The sequence below is a fragment of the Geotrypetes seraphini genome, chromosome 16, assembly GCF_902459505.1.
Source record: "Geotrypetes seraphini chromosome 16, aGeoSer1.1, whole genome shotgun sequence".
Taxonomy (NCBI): domain Eukaryota; kingdom Metazoa; phylum Chordata; class Amphibia; order Gymnophiona; family Dermophiidae; genus Geotrypetes; species Geotrypetes seraphini.
The window spans coordinates 43135943-43154503 of NC_047099.1; the positions used below are offsets into that span (position 1 = coordinate 43135943).

The following is an 18561-nucleotide window of genomic DNA, read 5'->3' on the forward strand; positions in this document are numbered from 1 at the left end:
AAAGAGTTTAGAGGGATGTTTGCCGATGGATCTAGATTTGGCCGATAGGGTTGATCCAGTTGGGTTTACCCTATTGCATGCAGGGACCCTATGAAATGTAAGACTACAAGTCCTTGCATGCAGTGGGGTAAACCCAGGACTTGATCGATCTTGACAGATGAATCTGCATCCAGTTGGCAACCCTAATATATTGTAAACTTACACATACCTTATGATTGTAGATGCAATTTTTAGAACATAAGAATAGCCTTATTGGGTCAGCCCAATGGTCCATCAAGCCCAGTGGCCCATTCTCATGGTGGCCAATCCAAGTCACTAGTACTTGGCCAAAACCCAAAGAGTATCAACATTTCATATAGAATCCTAAAGAATAGCAAGATTCCGGAACCCCAAAGAGTAGCACCATTCCATGCTACCGATCCAGGGTAAGCAGTGGCTTCCCCCATGTCTTAATAACGAACTATGTACTTTTCTTCCAGGAATTTGTCCAAACCTTTCTTAAAACCAGCTACGCTATCCACTTTTATCACAACCTCTGGCAACACGTTCCAGAGCTTAACTACTCTATTTTATGTTTCTATGTGTTCTATGTCCACCTATCCCCTTCGCTGTTTATTGTCTTCATGTGTACAATGTTGACTCGTGAGCACCATGTCTCTAATTCTGAATGTTTTGCTATGGTTTTAACATGTACTGATCAAAGAATGCCAAGGAGTGAGGTTTTCAGGATATCTCCAATGAATATGCATGAGAAATTTGACTGCCTCCTGCCTCAAGGACTGCGCGTGAAGACCAAGGCTGGGTTACTATGGGGTGGTGTTTGTTTTGAAAGCTTTAAAAGCTTGTAAAAAGATGGGTAGAGAATCCTGTTTTTGCAGAGAATACTGAAAAGAAATTTTAAGACAATTCAAGAATCGTAAGACTTTTGAAATCAAAATGATAAAATATTTTGATACCCACCGGACAGGACTCAACAAGGACTTTGGCTTTCTTTCCCACTACAAAGGAACTTAAACTGCTTTGTCATCTCTATGTCTCCTTACATAACAAAGATCTTGGCTTTTTTTCTCACTACAAAGAAATTCAAACTGTTTTGTCATCTCTTTGTCTCCAACTACCACTGAAATGCTTTCATGTTTCCCTTACATATACTGATGTTACCAACATTTGCTTATTTCTGATCTGAGGAAGTAGGGGTTACCTTAGAAAGCTACAAGATTTGTGGAGAGTTGATGTCCAAGATCAAGGCTATATTTGAACAAATAGATAATCCGCATAAAAACGTCTAGGGCCTGAACCACTGGAAACATATGGACCCAACACGGTCCGTGTTTCGACACTATTGTCTTCTTCAGGGGTCCCTATAGGTCCTATTGACAGGCTTGTGGATTAAATAAAAATGAAAACTCCTGCACTGGAGTCGAAACATGGACCGTGTTGGGTCAATATGTTTCCAGTGGTTCAGGCCACTTTATTTTTTTCAAATAAAGCCTTGATCTTGGGCATCAACTCTCTACAAGTCTTTTTGTTTCTAGTTGCGTCCACTTTGTACGTATAGTATTATTTTGTAGCAAAATGTCTCATGGTTTCCCCCAATTTTTTTAACTTGTAATACGCTTTGAAATATTTGACAATGCGTACACAACAAATTTTAATAAAACTTGAGACTTGAAAATTTGGTGGGATCAGGGTCAACTTTCTTGTACCTTCGACAGCTAATCATAAACTACATTAAGTTAAAAAAGGTACTATTTTTTTGTTTTATTTCTACATATTATTATGCAGATGAGTAAGAAGGCGCATGGGAGATTTCTCTGTTTCACATAGTCCTTATTCTGTAAATTGTGCTATCTCCCTCAGCTTCCTATCTTTTTATTTATAAACTCAAACTCATCACATCACCAGACTAGAATGTGGTATAACTAGAAAACATGAATTCAGTGTAGCAAGCCCTTGGCCCATCCTGGAGCACTGCCGGAGGTTGTGGTAAGAGCAGATAGCGTAGCTGGTTTTAAGAAAGGTTTGGACAATTTCCTGGAGGAAAAATCCATAGTCTGTTATTGAGAAAGACATGGGGGAAGCCACTGCTTGCCCTGGATTGGTAGCATGGAATGTTGCTATTCTTGGGGGTTCCGGAATCTTGCTATTCTTTGAGATTCTGCAGGGAATCTTGATACTCTTTGGGGTTCTAGAATCTTTTGTTACTCTTTGGGATTCTGGAATGTTGCTATTCTTTGGGTTTTGGCCAGGTACTAGTGACCTGGATTGGCCACCGTGAGAACGGGCTACTGGGCTTGATGGACCATTGGTCTGATCCAGTAAGGCTATTCTTATGTTCTTAAGGAAGAGAGAGGAGATGAAAAGAGATGCCAGACCATGGGGAAGGAAAAGAGAGAGGGAAAGGAAGAAAGAAAAGGAGATGCCAGGCCATGAAGGGGGAGGAAGAGATGCCAGGGCATGAAGGGGGAGGAAGAGATGCCAGGGCATGGGAAGGAGGGAAGGAGACAGAGATGCCAAACCAGGGAGAAAGGAGGGAGGGAGGGGAAAGAAAGAGAGGAGATACAGCATGGACGGGGAGGGAGATGGAAGGGAAGGAAAGGAGAGAGATGCCAGGATATGGGGGAGGGAAGGGAAGGAGATCTCGATGCTATACCATTGGGAAGGAAGGGAGAGAGGGAAAAGAAGGAAAGGAGATCCCAGAGTATGCAGGGAAAGGGAGAGATGGAAGGAGAAGAGAGGAGAGAGATCCCAGGGCATGGGGGAAGGGAAGCAAATGCCAGACCATGGTGTGAGTTGGGGTGGCAAGGAGAGAAGGAGGGAAGGAAAGGAGAAGGAAGAGATGCCAGAGAATGGGGGAGGGAGTAGAGACAGAAAGAGAAAAATGGAAGGGACAGAGAAAGAGAGCAGTTGCTGGATGGAAAGGAAAGTGAAGAGAAGAGAAGGAAAGCAGAAATCAGAGATGACATAAGGTAGAAAAAAGTTTTTTTTTTTGTTGCTTTAGAATAAAGTAGTATTATAGCTTTATTGATAAACATTTATAAATTTTATAAATTTATTGGACTAATTTTAATACATTTTTTACTAACTTTTGGAGACCAAAATCCCCTTACTCAGGCAGTGGCGTACCAAGGAGGTGGGGCAGAGCAGGGGGATAGACTGCCACATCTGTATAGGCACAATTCCAGTGCCTTATACTTAGGCCCTTTAATTCTACCATTTTAAACTGTATTTCTAAATTAACTTGGGCAAAGTTTATAAAATATCCCCCTAAATCTTTCTCAAATCCGATGACTGCAACTCATTCAAAATACTTCTGTTAAACTACTTTTCATAGTGCTAAACGCTTTGATAGGGTCACCCCTCTGGCTTCTAATTTCCTACTGCATTCCTTTTAAAATACCATTGCTCACCAAGCTTTCTGTTTTAGGATTCCATTGTTCCTCCATAACTCTGAGCAAACTGATTGGATCATACAGGTCTTCTTTATCTGCCATCATTTACTATGTTACATGTATGAGTGTGATGCCTGCATGGGGCTCTGAAGAAAATCAACTCTTCAGCGTTCCGTGCTGTTTTCATGATTCATATGTATCATGTGACCCCTGCATGGGGCTCTGAAGAAGATCGACTCTTCAGCGTTCCGTGCTGTATTCATGATTCATATGTATCATGTGACCCCTGCATGGGGCTCTGATGAAGATCGACTCTTCAGCGTTCCGTGCTGTATTCGTGGTTTACATGTATCAGCTTGATACCTGCATGGGGCTCTGATGATTTACAAAGAGCTAGCTGTAGATTTTGCACCATAAGCCATTTGAAGTAAACCTAAATATTTATACTGTTGGGGACATAAGAGAGGAATTGTAATTTCAGAGAAAGGATGTTGCTTACACTAACATTCTTCTGATGGAGGGGTAGAGGCAAAACCAACCACAGGACTCAAGGACAGAACAGTGGGGAAGTCAGGAGTAGAGCTGGAGAGAAGTGGGATCTTTGGTACTCCAGCAGGAAAGGGAAAGGGCAAAGGGCAGAGACCATCCATTCCCCCGTGTATCCTGCAGAATGTTCTGTCGGCCTGAAGCACATTCTACAAGACCAGAGTCCTAGGAAGAGACGATGCTTAAGGACCAGAGCGGCAAAAGGGTTCATCTGGTTTCACTAATGTGCAGTGCTGTATCTCTATTTATAATCTCTTAATATTTGGGCGCTGACAGCTGCTGTTATTTTAAAAAGTGTGAAAAGTCTCCGGGGATGATGGCTTTAAGGGTTTATGACAGATTTCTGAGCTTCAGGCTGCACTCAAAGGATCTTTTTTTTCTTTTAATTACTTTCTAGATGAACAAAACAGCATGTTATTCCAGCAGAAAGAGCGCAGATTCAGAGATCAGTTACTGGGAATGGTCTGTGAGGGAGAGAGCAGCTCTCTGCCATTGATTTATACAGAGCCTGGTGTGTCTTTTCACGTCCTCTCGGGCAGGCAGGTGTTCTGTCCATTTCAGTTGCCTTCTTGTAACCCGTTGGTTCAATGTCTGTTTTTTTATGTTTTCTTATAACTTCTGTTCCCTACATTTTTAATTGTACACCGCTTCAATTTATCTTGGTTTTATTAGCGGTATATCAAATAAATTGAACTTGAACGTACTCCAACTACAGCAAACTGAGGCTAACCACAGAAGCTTCCTATAAACCGATAAATCTGGACAGTCAGTGGCTCTAGCTGGAGAGGCAGCCTGAACTCGTTTACTCCTTAATCTGTCTACAAGTGCAAGTTGCCACGGCTGGGTGGTGTCTCTCCTTTGGGAAGCATCCTTACTTGATCCATAGTCTGTGATTTCATAAACCTGCCTTTCAGAACTGGCTATAGATTAGCCCCTAGTGCAAGGTTCTGGTGACCGTGGATTCCATGCAGGCTGTAAGTCTCTGGATTGGACCAGTTAGAGAATTATCACAGCCCTATAAGCTAACCCCAATGATATATGACACAGGGAACTCTAAAACGTGCAGAGGGAGTAGGTTTGACTTACGAGATAAAAGCCTCATACTTTATTTGAAACCTGGTTAAAAATATACTCTACATAGTCACCTTGCTTCTAAACGTAAAGCCACTGCTGTTATCTCTCCTGCAACTCTGTGTTGTGGATATACTTTATTAAAGGAGCAGGGCCCCAGGCACTCCTGTATGTATGTATGTATGTATGTATATGTGGTGTGAGTGTGTGAATATGTGTGTGCATGTATGTACATATGTATATGTCTGTGTATCTGTATAATACAGGACCCCTTCTGCGTGATTACTCCCGGTAGGGGACCCAGCATGGACGTATGCTCAAAATTGGAGATTTTAAACATTTTTTTTCCCTCTCTCTCTTGAGAAGATCGCCGACGGTTTGATGTTAAACTTGGTAGAATATTCCACGGTACGCGCAGCCAGCGAGCAGCATCATTAGGCCAGCTCCGAGTAGTGTCCTCTGGGTTCTCGCATTAATAATAAGACTCTTTTTCAACCCAACCTGCCAAGGGAGAAAAAAAGAGAGAAAAACAAAAGAAACTTGAGCTGCAAACCACTAGTTCCACATGCATGGACGTCGATGTGATGACATCACACACACGCAGATGGCTTTCAGACGCGGCCCCGAGCCATGAGACGTGAGGTTTGTTTGGGGGTGGGACTAGGTGTCCGCTTTTTTTTAAAAGAGGAAACCTGGTAACCCTAAGCCCGACCAAAAGGCAAGACTAGGTGGTCACCTAGGGCAGAGGTTTCTTGGGGGGGAGGCAGCTAAGAGCAAAACAATAAGGTCCTTAGAGCCACAGAAACTCAAAGAATCATCTGGATGTTTGTGTGATGAAGGGGGGTGGGATGGGATTGGAGAAGGCTTGTCCACAGCACCCTCTAGTCTTGCCTTGGCTCTGAAACATCTAGACCTGTGTTGACCTGTGATGCAACAGTTGGTAGAGAACGTGGGCCCCTGAGAGGAAAACCGGAAATGGCTCTATCTGACTTCTCTCACCTCCTGGATCACGACGCAGGATTAGCTTGCGGACTTCATCATACACAAAGATCAAAAGGCTATAGGGGAAGGCGCAGAACCACCATGTAACCCTGTGGGTTGGGAGAGGGATAGATAGAAAAAAAAGACACATATATAGATTATGCCATCATCAATAAACAACAGACTGAAAGCATTTCAACACACCTGCTCGCTAGAGACAACAGAGAGATTTTAAGGAGGATGGTTGACAAACCAATTCACCACCTTCTCCTAAACAAGTTAATGGCCAGTTCTACACCAGATTTTAGGCCAACGTTTCCCAAGTCTGCCCTAGAGAACCACTCTTGCCAGTCAGGTTTTCAGGAAATCCACAAGAAATATGCATGGAAAAAAAGTGTGTACAATTGAGGCAGTGTATGCAAACCAATCTCATGCATATTCATTGTGGATATCCTGAAAACTCGACTGGCAAGAGGGTGATCTAGGACAGATTTGAGAAACTCTTCTCTAGGCAGTGCCAGGCAATGAACATGTGCAAAAGGGTTTTGCCTAGGGTCTGGGCGGCTTTTCAAAACCCGGGACTGGAACGTAACGGGGCGGGGATGGGTGGAACTGGGTGGGTCTAAGGGTCCAGATTTTCCGTTTGGTAAATCTGGTAACCCTGGTTTTGCCACCAGACTTGTTAAAGTACTGAAAAATGAGCAGGAGGGTGGGAAGAGAGGACTCTGTGTGCCGCCAAATCCCTCAGAACTGAGCAACTCTGGAATGCATTCCTTAGCTATTACTTTTGGATGCACTGAAGTAGGATCACATCTGCAACGCACTGACACTGTGGAAGGGGAACACTTAGAAAGTGGACACGGCCCTGAGAAAAGCTATAAGGTGACACCTAGTGTTAGAAGCAAGCACTGCATGCAAATACGGGAAAGTGGCAAAGCAACTGTGCGTGTACTGTAAATGACCCATTATAAAACACCAACCAGTGAAAAACTGTGGCACTTGCTTTTACTGTGGGCGTGCAAATGAGCAAAGTTTGGGATCCTCTCGCACAGTGTCAGCATGGGCAGTGCGAGAATTATGCACATGGTGGGTCATTTTGGTAAAACGCCACATCTGCACTTCAAAGCACTGTTTTGCCTGTCCAGCACCTTTGAAAATGATCTTCCACACTTACTTGAGGGGGTACATTCGGAGTGCCACATCCATGCCAGGGCAGTATGAGAGGAAGGCGGCTAGGGCGGTCTCTTCCAGAAGGCCAAAGATTAGAATCTTGTTCCTGAGAGGAAGTGCAATAATATTAACAGGTGTCACTTTCAGTCTTCTTAGAGGGTTGGGTATGTTGCTTTAAACATAGAAATGTGATGGCAGATAAAGGCCAAATGGCCCATCCCGTCTGCCCATCCACTGTAACCATTATCTCTTCCTCTCGCTAATAGATCCCATGTGCCTATCCCAGGCTTTCTGTATCCACCACCTCTTCCGGGAGACTGTTCCAAGCATCTACCACCCTTTCTGTAATAAAGTATTTCCTTAGATTACTCTAGAGCCTATCGCCTTTTCACTTCATCCTATGCCTTCTCATTGCAGAGTTTCCTTTCAAACGAAAAAGACTCGACTCATGCACATTTACATTATGTAGGTATTTAAACGTCTATCATATCTCCCCTCTCCCGCCTTTCCTCCAAAGTAGACAGATTGAGATCTTTAAGTCTGTCCCCATACGCCTTATGATGAAGACCACATACCATTTTAGTAGTCTTCCTCAAGACCGACTCCATCCTTTTTATATCTTTTTGAATGTACACAATATTCTAAATGAGGTCTCACCCGAGTCTTCTACAGGGGCATCAATACGTCCTTTTTCCTACTGGCCATACCTCTCCCTATGCAACCTAGCATCCTTCTAGCTTTCGCCATCACCTTTTCAACCTGTTTGGCCACCTTAAGATCATCACATACAATCCCACCCAAGTCCCACTTTTCTGTCATGCACATAAGTTCTTCACCCCCTACACTGTACCGTTCCATCGGGTTTTTTCAGTTACTACTATTTATTATTTCTAAAGCACTGAAAGGCATATGCAGCACTGTACATTTTTTTTTTTTTAAGTTCAATCAGTTTTATTGAATTTTGTAAACAGTACAAAACAGAAAACTACAAATCTTGCATTGCAGAGAAACATTCAGTGAGTTATAAGTCGTGCATGTAAAGGGTAATAAAGATAAGTAAGGTCCTGAGACGTAATTTTAACATACAATAGACAGTCCCTGCTCAGAAGAACTTAGAATCTAATTTAGACAGGACCTTTCAGGGTTGGGGAGGTTGTAGTGGGTCTAGATATCTGACAGCAATGAGGGGGAGTTAAGAGGTGAAAGCAGTTTCAAAAAAGTGGGCCTTCAGCTTGGATTTGAACTCTACCAGGGACAGGGCATGACGTATTGATTCAGGCAGCCTGTCCCAGGCATAAGGTGCCACATGAAAGAAGGGACGGAGTCTGGAGTTGGCAGTGGAAGAGAAGGGTACAGATAAGAGGGGCTTGCATGTCCTTGCATTTCTTAGCATTAAATTTTAGCTACCAAATTTCAGGCCATTCTTTCTTCATGCTACCCGTCATTCCTCCCACTGTGATGAGCGCTTTAGCAATGGCCTCACTTCAAGACGCAAACCCATCAGCCCTTGGCTGCCCACAAAATGGCAAAGACAAGCTGAATCAGGTCTTGTATTCCCCCATCGCATCCACGGGATAACAGTTCCCACTTTCCCCCTTACTGCTAATCATTTCTATTGTGCTTCCAGATGTGCCGCACACATTCTATGCAGGTACTTTCTCGGTATCTAATTTTCTGCACCTGGGGAAATGGGGGGATTAAGTGACACAAGGAGTCACAAGGAGCCCAGGATCAAAGCCTATGGCATTAAACGCTAGGCTGCTACTTTTCCACTCCCCCCTTCTTGAAGAGATTATAAGCCTCAGTCATCCAGTGGAACTCAGCATGTCTCATCATCTTGGGGTCATCTGGTATACCCAGTGGCGCAGTAAGGGAGGGGCGTTCCCACGCCTCCCCTCGCCATGCGCGCACCCCACCCCTTCCCTTCCCTGTACCTCTAGTTGTTCACGAGCTATAACTTCAACGTGCTCCTCGCAACCGCGTCATCTCTCCCGCTGATGTCACTTCTGGGTGCCGCGCGTAGGAAGCAACATGAGAGGGAGAGCCGATGGGGTCGCGAGGAGCACGTTGAAGTTCTTGTTGCTCATGGCGGTGAACAACTAGAGGAACGGGGGAAGGGAAAGGAAGGGGGAAGCACGCACAGCAGGGGGAATTGGGGAAGGAGCGGGGAGGCGGAGACGAGGCACCTCTCACCCTCACTGCGCCACTGGGTAAACCCAAGCATCCAGCGGGACAGAGCTGATCAGCTTTTCCCCCCACCATCTCCACCCCCCAAGACCGTCACATATTCCAAGAACGTACTTCATTCCTTGTTGGAAGACAGAGTTCCTCCGGGTCTTGCAGATGATTAGATCGGCCCACTGCACCACCACAATGCTCGCAAAGAAGGCTGTGTGACACGTGAACTCGACCACCTTGCGCTGCTCATACGTCTGCAACGACAGGTCATAGGACACAGAAAGCTCAACCTCTCGTCTCAGTATATTTAAGAAGGGCTGAAAGTGTGTGGAGCGTGGCTCATGGAATTCTCTCCACCCTCTGTGCAAGTGCATTTGGGTGTGCGTGTGTGCATCTCTGGGTGTTCCTATCTGTTTCTGAGCATGTGCGTGTCTGGCCCGTGAATAGAGTGGTTCAAAGGCAGTGGTTCCCAAACATTCAATTGGTTTGGAAAGACTAATAAAATGATACAGAATGATAATGTACGCTTAGGACTGACAGTTTTACAATGTGCCACCATTTCACATGGGTCAGGGCAGTGGTATAACAATGTGGGTGCAGGGGGACGGTCTGCCCAGTTGCCATTCCCTGCTCTTTCCCCACCATCCCGAAGACAGCATGACGTTAAACACTATCATATCATAGTTACACTTGATGGAAGATTTAATGATTCTGTATCAACACATTAATGGGTACTTAGAAACAAACTTTAAATTGCTCTCTTTAACCCCAGAAACAAGCAGAAAATCAAAGGGACACCCTCCAGGTTCAGGGGACATGGGTTCAGCCCCCTTCAAGGGAAGCAATTTCTCTATTGAGCCAAGGCTATTATTGAAGGAAGATTTTGATGGTGGCTCGTCTGGGTTCCTTTTCTCTTCCTCACTGCGGCACTGTCCAGCACTCACCCATTCTTGCCCATAACTGTCTTCCAAGTCATTGAGGGAACGATCGTCCCAGTCCAGACGGATGCCCAGCAACCGTGACGGCAAGAAGCCATTCTCTGCCAGGATTACAAAGTAGGTGAAAAAGCCTCCCAGAGCCTGGATCATCCCTGGAGAAGGAAGAGAAGACACAAAATCAGTACAGTACAGTAGATAGAGTTTTACAGAGGAAATTAAGAACATAAGACTAGCCTTATTGGGTCAGCCCAATGGTCCATCAAGCCCAGTAGCCCGTTCTCATGGTGGCCAATCCAGGTCACTAGTACCTGGCCAAAACCCAAAGAGTAGCAACATTCCAGAATCCCAAAGAGTAGCAACACTCCAGAATACCAAAGAGTAACAGATTCTAGAATACCAAAGAGTATCAAGATTCCAGGCAGAATCTCAAGAATAGCAAAATTCCGGAATCCCAAAGAGTAGCAAAATTCCGGAATCCCAAAGAGTAACAAAAGATTCTAGAACCCCAAAGAGTAGCAACATTCCATGCTACCAATCTAATCTCATCTAAATGCCCTAGTCCAGTGGTTCCCAAACCTCTCCTCAGCAACCCGCAGCTCTCCAGGATTTAGGATATCCACAATGAATATGCACAAGATACATTTAATAAGAACATGTTCCATGCAGGACCCAGATACAGGGGAAAATGGCATCACTAGCTTCAGAAATCACACAGAATGAAAGCAGCAGGGAGAGATCGAAACACAATCAAAACTCACCAAATTTCTAAGGGAAAATTTACCTTGCCCCAAATGAAAATTACAATTTTTTAACCTTTTTTTTTTGCTACACTGACCATTTAAACTGATTTTCTCTGCTACAAGAAAGGTTTCTTCTGCAGTTGGTACACCCCCTCCCCATATTCTACCATTTTTCCTCTTCAACTAGTGCAGTCTAGTGCAAAATGAACGCTTTGATTTGCAGAGATCGTCAGATTTCTACAAATAAAACTCAAGGTCTGGGCCTTTTTCTTATATGCTGTATTTGAACTAAGAAAATCATGTTGAGCTTAATTTTTTTTTTTTTTTTTTGGGGGGGGGGGAGGGAAAGAGGCTGCTCACCGATCTGGCCATAGGCCATGCTGATCAGACGTTCATTCACCAGCTTGTCAGTCTTGGGGTTCCGGGGCTGTCGCTTCATAATATCACTCTCCGCAGCTTCGTACGCCAGAGAAATGGCAGGGACCTGCAAGAGTAGGTTTTGAAAGTGAGGGTGGGAGTAGAAGGAAAAAATATTTCTAGGCTCTAGACTGTATCCCTAAAGTGCTGGACAAAGAGGAAGAAGAAGAAGCAAGATATGGTCAAAAGTGAGGTTTACATACAATATGATCAACCCACTGTGGCATAAATACACCCATCCCAATGTAAGTAACTCAGTAACAAGACAGATAAAGACAAATTAGCTCACTCAATCTGTCCAGCTTTACCAATCTCTACTGCTAAGAATATAACCTAGTTGCCAGTCATAGAAGCTTGAGCGTTCAAGTAGTTTTGGGTATCTTCCATTTTGGTTTTCAACTATTCTGGGTAAATAGGAAAGACGTTCCTGTTTTTAATCCAACACCCAGGTCTTCTACCCTAAGCCTTAACACCACACTTCAAAATGATCTAAACAGCTACCAAAAATAATGATATTCTCCAGGCATTTGATTGTCCAGACCGCCACTACATCTGTCTTTCTATCACATTCTCAACCAAAATTTCGTCCAAGTCCCAAATGCCCAAAACAAGACCTTTTAGACATGGGAAAGGCCAGCATTATGATGGACTAGCCACCCAGGCATGACAACAGAGAAGTGGGGCACCTTACAGGGCATTGCTGTGAACTTCACAAAAAGGGTGACACATAAACATCTTACCACAACTCCCTTATAGGTCATGGTGAGCCTCCTAAAACACCTCCAAAACCCACTATATGCACCTGTCTACAACTCCAATAGGCCCTAACGCACCTTCGTAAAAGGAGCTCAATGGGTGTTGGTCCTGACTCTTGGTTGTGCTAATTTTTTCAGAAGTTGATTAAAGGAAAATTTTGCCAAATGTGTCCCCTCAATTCCCTTCACTCCTTTGCCTGGTGAACAATTTCTCCTACAAATATGGCAGTGGCAGAGGCCACATTTAAGGAAACTGGGCCTTATCTGGAGGCCTGATTCACTCACCATGTCAGTGCCAAGGTCAATACACAGGATGGTGACCGTGCCCAGGGGCAAAGGGATGTTGGCAATGATGAAGAGGAGGAATGGAGTGATCTCCGGGATGTTACTGGTCAATGTGTAGGCAATGGACTTCTTCAGATTATCGAAAATGAGTCGACCTGTGGGAGACAAGTTACTCACACTGATGTTAAATTCACAATGCACTCAACGGAGGAACTCACACACCCTGGTGAAATATAGCGTTCTGTAAAGGTTTGGTTTTTTTAAAAAAAAATTTAGCTCACACCTTTCTTAACAGTAGCTGAAAGTGAGTTGTAGTCAGGTAGGGTCATGGATTTGATAGGTTGCCTTTCTCATGTACAATCAAAGTGGTTTACATTTATTATATCCCTACTTTCACTGTCGGGACCTTTAAGCTTCTTTAAGAGCTAAGTGGTGTTTGATAAATTTGATAGTCAATGAGTAAACCTTTAGAAAAGCACATTTGAGGGTTTGATATTTTGAATCAATATACACTTTTGATATTTTGCTTTACCCCCAACTGCTATGATTGGGTGGTGGGTCCCGCTATAGGAGCCACGGCTCTTGGCGGGGCTACACATCTCTGAGCATTTGGGGTTTAAACCAGTAAAAAATATTTTTGATATATTCAATTCAGAATAGTTATATTTCACAAGAGATCTCGCTGATATTTCAAAAGATAGGGTTACCAGATTTAACAAGAGTAAAATTCAGACACATGGCCCCGTCCAGTTCCTCCTGGCCCTGTCCCGGCCCCAAACTTATTATCCTCGAGCTTGGAGCTGTGTTTGCAAGGCCTCCGAGCGTGCTTGGGTGTGATGCAGTGACATCACATGAATGCATGTGAGGTCACCAAGTTACATCTGCACATGCGCAGATGCCCTCCAGACACGTCCCTGAGCTCAAAGCTTTTCAAATCCCAAAGTGCCTGGACGGTCCTCTAAAAAAGAGGACATGTCTGGGTAAATCTGGATGTCTGTTAACCCTATAGACCAGTGGTTCTTAAGCCTGTCCTGGGGGGACCCCCAGTCAATCGGGTTTTCAAGATATCCCTAATGAATATGCATGAATGAGATTTGCCTCTAAAGTAGGTAGTAGGCATGCAAATTTCTCTCGTGCATGCTCAAATGTTCTCAAAGATCAAGTGAAGGTAAATCCAGTAGACAACGGCGTGCAGAAGATAATTGAGAACTGATACAGATAAGAAGATTAGGCACTGAATACAGTGGTTTATTGAAAGGATTGTAACTTTTTCTATGTGTTGGATAGATTGGGGGGGCTTCACTGTTTGGGAGAATAATTGTGTGTCTGTTTAGTATGAAACAATGCTATAATGTTATTGAACCGACTACCCACACAGATCAGGTCGCTAGACTCACTAATGACCTTCCGTAGAGCAGTAAAGACCTTCCTCTTCCGCCAATCGGGCCATTGAAAACTGCCTCCTCAATAGACTTCTCCTCGTACTCTTCGCTATGACCAGTCTGGTCTCTAGAATAAGCTCCGTTATTGTCTACTGTAACCTATTTGTTGTCATGACTAGTCTATCTTCAAACGATTATGAATGGCTACCTGTAACCATTCACGCTTCTGGGAGAACGGGATAGAAATTGAAATAAATAAATAAATAATATGTTTTAAAGGTTTTGATGGTGCTATATTATTATAATAAATGATGAATTATTTATAAGCATAAGAAGCAGTGTGAAACATAGCTCTTATTTGGGTATTTTGTTTATGCATATTCATTAGGGATATCTTGAAAACCTGACTGGCTGGGGGGGGTCCCTCAGGACAGGTTTTAGATTATATCTACCTACATTCTATTTATTATACCTCTTATCCACATCATACTACCATCTGTCATCTGATATAGAAAAATGCAACATGCTCTATATTGGAGGGGGCTGGAATACAGACTTTGAGAGCCTGTGGTCCTATTTACTAGCATTTTTTGAGGATTTGCCAAAATTATACATAATCCCCCTCTTCTCAAAATCAGACTCGCCTTCCTCCACTCCAGTCACAATGGAGGCAAAGTTGTCATCCAGGAGAATCATGTCTGCTGCCTGCTTTGAGACATCGGAGCCAGCGATGCCCATGGCAATTCCGATGTCTGCTTTCTTCAGAGCCGGGGAGTCATTCACTCCGTCTCCAGTCACTGCCACAATGGCGCCCTAAGGTGGGAATTGGAAAAGGGAATTAGGTCAATTATAATGAAGTTATAGGGTATCTTCCTTCTCAACGGGATGCCTCTACACTTCACAAGAGCAATAGGTGGATACCATTGTTCTGTAATCTAAGGGGGACGAACGCTTTGTGTGGTCACACAAATGGGCTGTAGAAAGATTAATAAGCGCTGCTGTAGCCTGTGTTCTGTCAAATTATAAATTAAACCTTCTGGCAGGCTTGACCACAAAAATCCCATTCTGAAATGGATTTTATGATTGGGAAAGTTGGAACATTAGGAAGGTTGGATTAGAGATCATTGGATATAGAGAACAGTACAATGATTATGAAGGACTTTCAGTGGGAGATCAGGTCGTCATGGACTTTTCTAGGTGATGCTCTGAGATCAAGGTTGGGTCAATCAATGGAAGTGTATGGATGACACTGTGCTAAAGCGATGGAACTGTAAGGAGAGAGGGTTGATGATGTTTAAACTAAACTAAAACTTAGATTTATAGACCAGGTCATCTTCATACAATAAAACTCAACTCGGTTTACATCACTTATAAATATATGAAAAAAAAGAACATGAGTTTACAATTTAGAGAATAACCAGGTTTTTAAATTTTTACGAAAAAGTTGAAATGAACCTAATTCTCTTAACCTTAGAGGAATATCATTCCATATTTCTGTTAGTTTGAAAGGATAGATTTCCCCTAATTTACCAGTAAAAACAATTCCTTTAAGAGAAGGAAAAGACAGTTTGAGTTTTTGTGTGGTCCTAACAAGACCCAGTCTTCGAAAGTTCCAAGAAAGAAGTACAAGTGAGGAACATATGCCAAATAAGATCTTGAAAGTTAAACAGAAACATTTGAAGAGTATCCTGGAGAATATCGGAAGCCAATGAAGTTTGGCCAGAAGTGGAGATACATGTTCAAATGTTTGGGGAAAAGACTAGGATACAAGTGACACAGGTTGCATTAATGATCCTTTTAGGCTTTGTACTAAAATTTAAGTTATGCATAAAACACTAGCAGTTGAGCCCTAGAAGGCGTTCTCTTTATGCCTGTCTTGTCGTGACTGATGCTTCTTAATGTGTTGTGACCTGTATGACAACCACAATCCTGACCTGTCTTTGGCAGCCTTCCACAATGATGAGTTTCTGCTGTGGAGAAGTACGGGCAAACACAATTTCAGTGTGGTTTTTGAGAATATCATCCAGCTGCTCGGAGGTCATGTCTTTCAAGTCAGATCCATGGATCACACAGGCTTTGGCTTCCCTGGGCATCACAGAAAGAAACAAAAAAACAGCAACAGGGTGTGTTAGTCATTTCTCTCCCCCACTACTGTAACAGTGAAACCAAAATGGCACCAGCAAGGCTCACCCTAGGTTCTCCTTTGACTTGCTCGGCATTCTAACCACAATCAAAAGTTCTTGAGCGCTCCATGAAAACCCTACCTGGGGTTGACCTGATTTAGTGGAATGTTCAGTCGGTCAGCTATGTCTTCCACTGTCTCATTGCCTTCCGAAATGATGCCTACTCCTTTAGCTATGGCTTTGGCTGTGATGGGATGATCACCAGTAACCATAATCACCTTGAAAGAAATTTTAAAACAACACATTAGAAGGTGTCAAATGATCTAGAATACTTTGATGAGGATGTATGGCCAAGAGGAATCCACTGCTGGAGAAAACCATTTGACTATAGATTGTAGAGTTTCCAAGAGAAGTATTGCCCAAATGTCAAGGCTGTAAGATGGGATCTTCAACAGACCATGGAGGTAGTTGCTGGAATCAATCTCTGTCTACCAAAACTAATAATCCCTGTTGAAATAATCAAGATATGTTGGTGCTAAATCAGAATATGTTATAATAAGTGTACCCTCAGTGTGATTGTAAAAGCTAACGAGACACTGGACAAAATAACCAGAGTTCCAGGCTTATATGTATTAAGCAGGCTCTTTTTCAAGCCAAGCTACACACCATCTTGGGTGTACACTGAGTGTGATTTAAATTATATCAGTGCAAAACACACAAAAAGTGAAAGTACTATCTGTGTAGAAAAGTTTCCAAGTTGTACTAAAAATTTGATTAATCGCCTAGACAAAGTTTCAAGGCGGTGCACAATAAAAAACAATAAGATTTAATTATATATTTGTATGTTGCTTGTTGCTCAGAGCTGGTGCAAATTCAGGTACTTATCTCAGACGCTTCCCTGCTCACAGTTCACACCGTTCCATTGATCGGCACCTCCGTATATTCGTGATTTATCATGGATCCTGGCGTCTCATTACCCAGGCTACCAAGCTCTACCGAGCTCAGTTTCGGGTAAAGAGCCCTTCCCAGGGAGCCATGTATGCAATTCTAGTGCCACAATCTGATGAAAGTTCCAACGCGAGCGTGCGGCCAAGAAAACAGTACCGCCAGTGAGCAACAGCAAGCAATATACAAATATATAATTAAATCTTTTCTACACAGATAGCATTTTCACTTTTTGTGTGTTTTGCACTGGTATAATTTAAAAATTTACAAAGCAAGATGCGATAACGTGGGAGATTGCTGTCTACTGATTCCAGTACAAAAGAAAGAGACAGAGTGAGAGAAAGAAGGCCGGAATAAGAAAAGAGATATGGGAAAAAGTGAATGAATTCTGAGAGGTAGAAAACAGAACAGGTGTGAAAAATACGAAAAATGTTCAAGGGAACAAGACGACAGAGAGCCTTGATAGAGGGATGGCCTAGCACACCAGGATGGGCTTTTGGGGGGGTTCACACCTTGATTCCTGCACTCCTGCACTTCCCCACGGCATCTGGCACAGCAGCCCGAGGGGGATCGATCATGGACATGAGGCCGATGAAACACAGGTTCTCTACGGGGAAGTTGAGGTCATCAGTGTCAAACTTAAACCCACGAGGAAACTTGTCGTGCGGCAAATAGCTGTGGCAGAAACCTAGGGGAGAAAAAAAGAGAGAATTAACAGGGAACTGCTGGGGAACACAAACTGTTGCAGCAATCATAAAAGGATCTGCCTGAATTTCTACACGTCCATTAGCGGACCAAGGGATTCCTTTGTTCACTAAGGCGTGGTACGCAGTTGGCATGGGTTTGAAAGGAAGATGCACAAAGTTCCAGGCAATGAAAGCCAGGTTAGGAGCGATCTTCTTTTGCCGGGCTATGCTCAGCACAATAGCATGGAAATCATATGCATATGCTGAGTAGCCTGGTAAAAGAGGAGAGGAATTGTGCCTGCTCAGAAGAGCAAAGCGGTAGGCACAGCTCCTACCCCCTACCCCCATCCCTCCTATCAGAACAGGCTCCCTCTGTTCCTTCCTTCAGCTGATCGTAGCTCCTGATGCCGCCCAGCTAAACAACAGGCTCCCTTGAATGATTTAAAAATTTTTTTTTACCTCTGCTGTTGTGTGAGCATGTGTCCTGTGTCTAAGTTTGGCACAGCCCATAGACTCATATAACACATGCACAACAGCTAACAGCAGCTCCAGACCTGCCATAAAAATCCCTGTTAAGAGGTTCCAGACCTGCTATATAAATCCCCGTTAAGAGGTTCCAGACCTGCCATAAAAATCCCCGTTAAGAGGTTCCAGACCTGCTATAAAAATCCCAGTTAAGAGGTTCCAGACCTGCCATAAAAATCCCCGTTAAGAGGTTCCAGACCTGCTATATAAATCCCCGTTAAGAGGTTCCAGACCTGCTATATAAATCTCTGTTAAGAGGTTCCAGACCTGCCATAAAAGTCCCTGTTAAGAGGTTCCAGACCTGCTATAAAAATCCCCGTTATGAGGTGGGCGTTCCTTTCTCATCCCATTTGAGCATTACAAGGTGTGCTCATTTAAATACTAATGAGTTCCTTGTAATGCATTTGGTTAGGACAATGGTTCTTAA

General features: G+C 43.5%; 1 protein-coding gene across 2 annotated transcripts in view; it reads right to left on the reverse strand.

Annotated features, from left to right (window-relative positions):
- Positions 1-5020: 5020 nt before the first annotated feature.
- The window catches only part of LOC117350703 (sodium/potassium-transporting ATPase subunit alpha-2), a 53197-nt gene continuing 39656 nt past the window's right edge, over positions 5021-18561 (reverse strand). For both annotated transcript variants that reach the window (XM_033925206.1, XM_033925204.1), the window contains 11 exons: positions 17436-17611; positions 16120-16256; positions 15790-15940; positions 14500-14668; positions 12474-12628; positions 11377-11500; positions 10283-10428; positions 9462-9592; positions 7165-7266; positions 6009-6100; positions 5021-5510 (listed from right to left, as the gene is read on the reverse strand). In XM_033925206.1, the coding sequence (XP_033781097.1) occupies positions 5482-5510; positions 6009-6100; positions 7165-7266; positions 9462-9592; positions 10283-10428; positions 11377-11500; positions 12474-12628; positions 14500-14668; positions 15790-15940; positions 16120-16256; positions 17436-17611 (1412 nt within the window). In that variant the 3' untranslated portion in view covers positions 5021-5481. The remainder of the gene's footprint in view (positions 5511-6008; positions 6101-7164; positions 7267-9461; positions 9593-10282; positions 10429-11376; positions 11501-12473; positions 12629-14499; positions 14669-15789; positions 15941-16119; positions 16257-17435; positions 17612-18561) is intronic.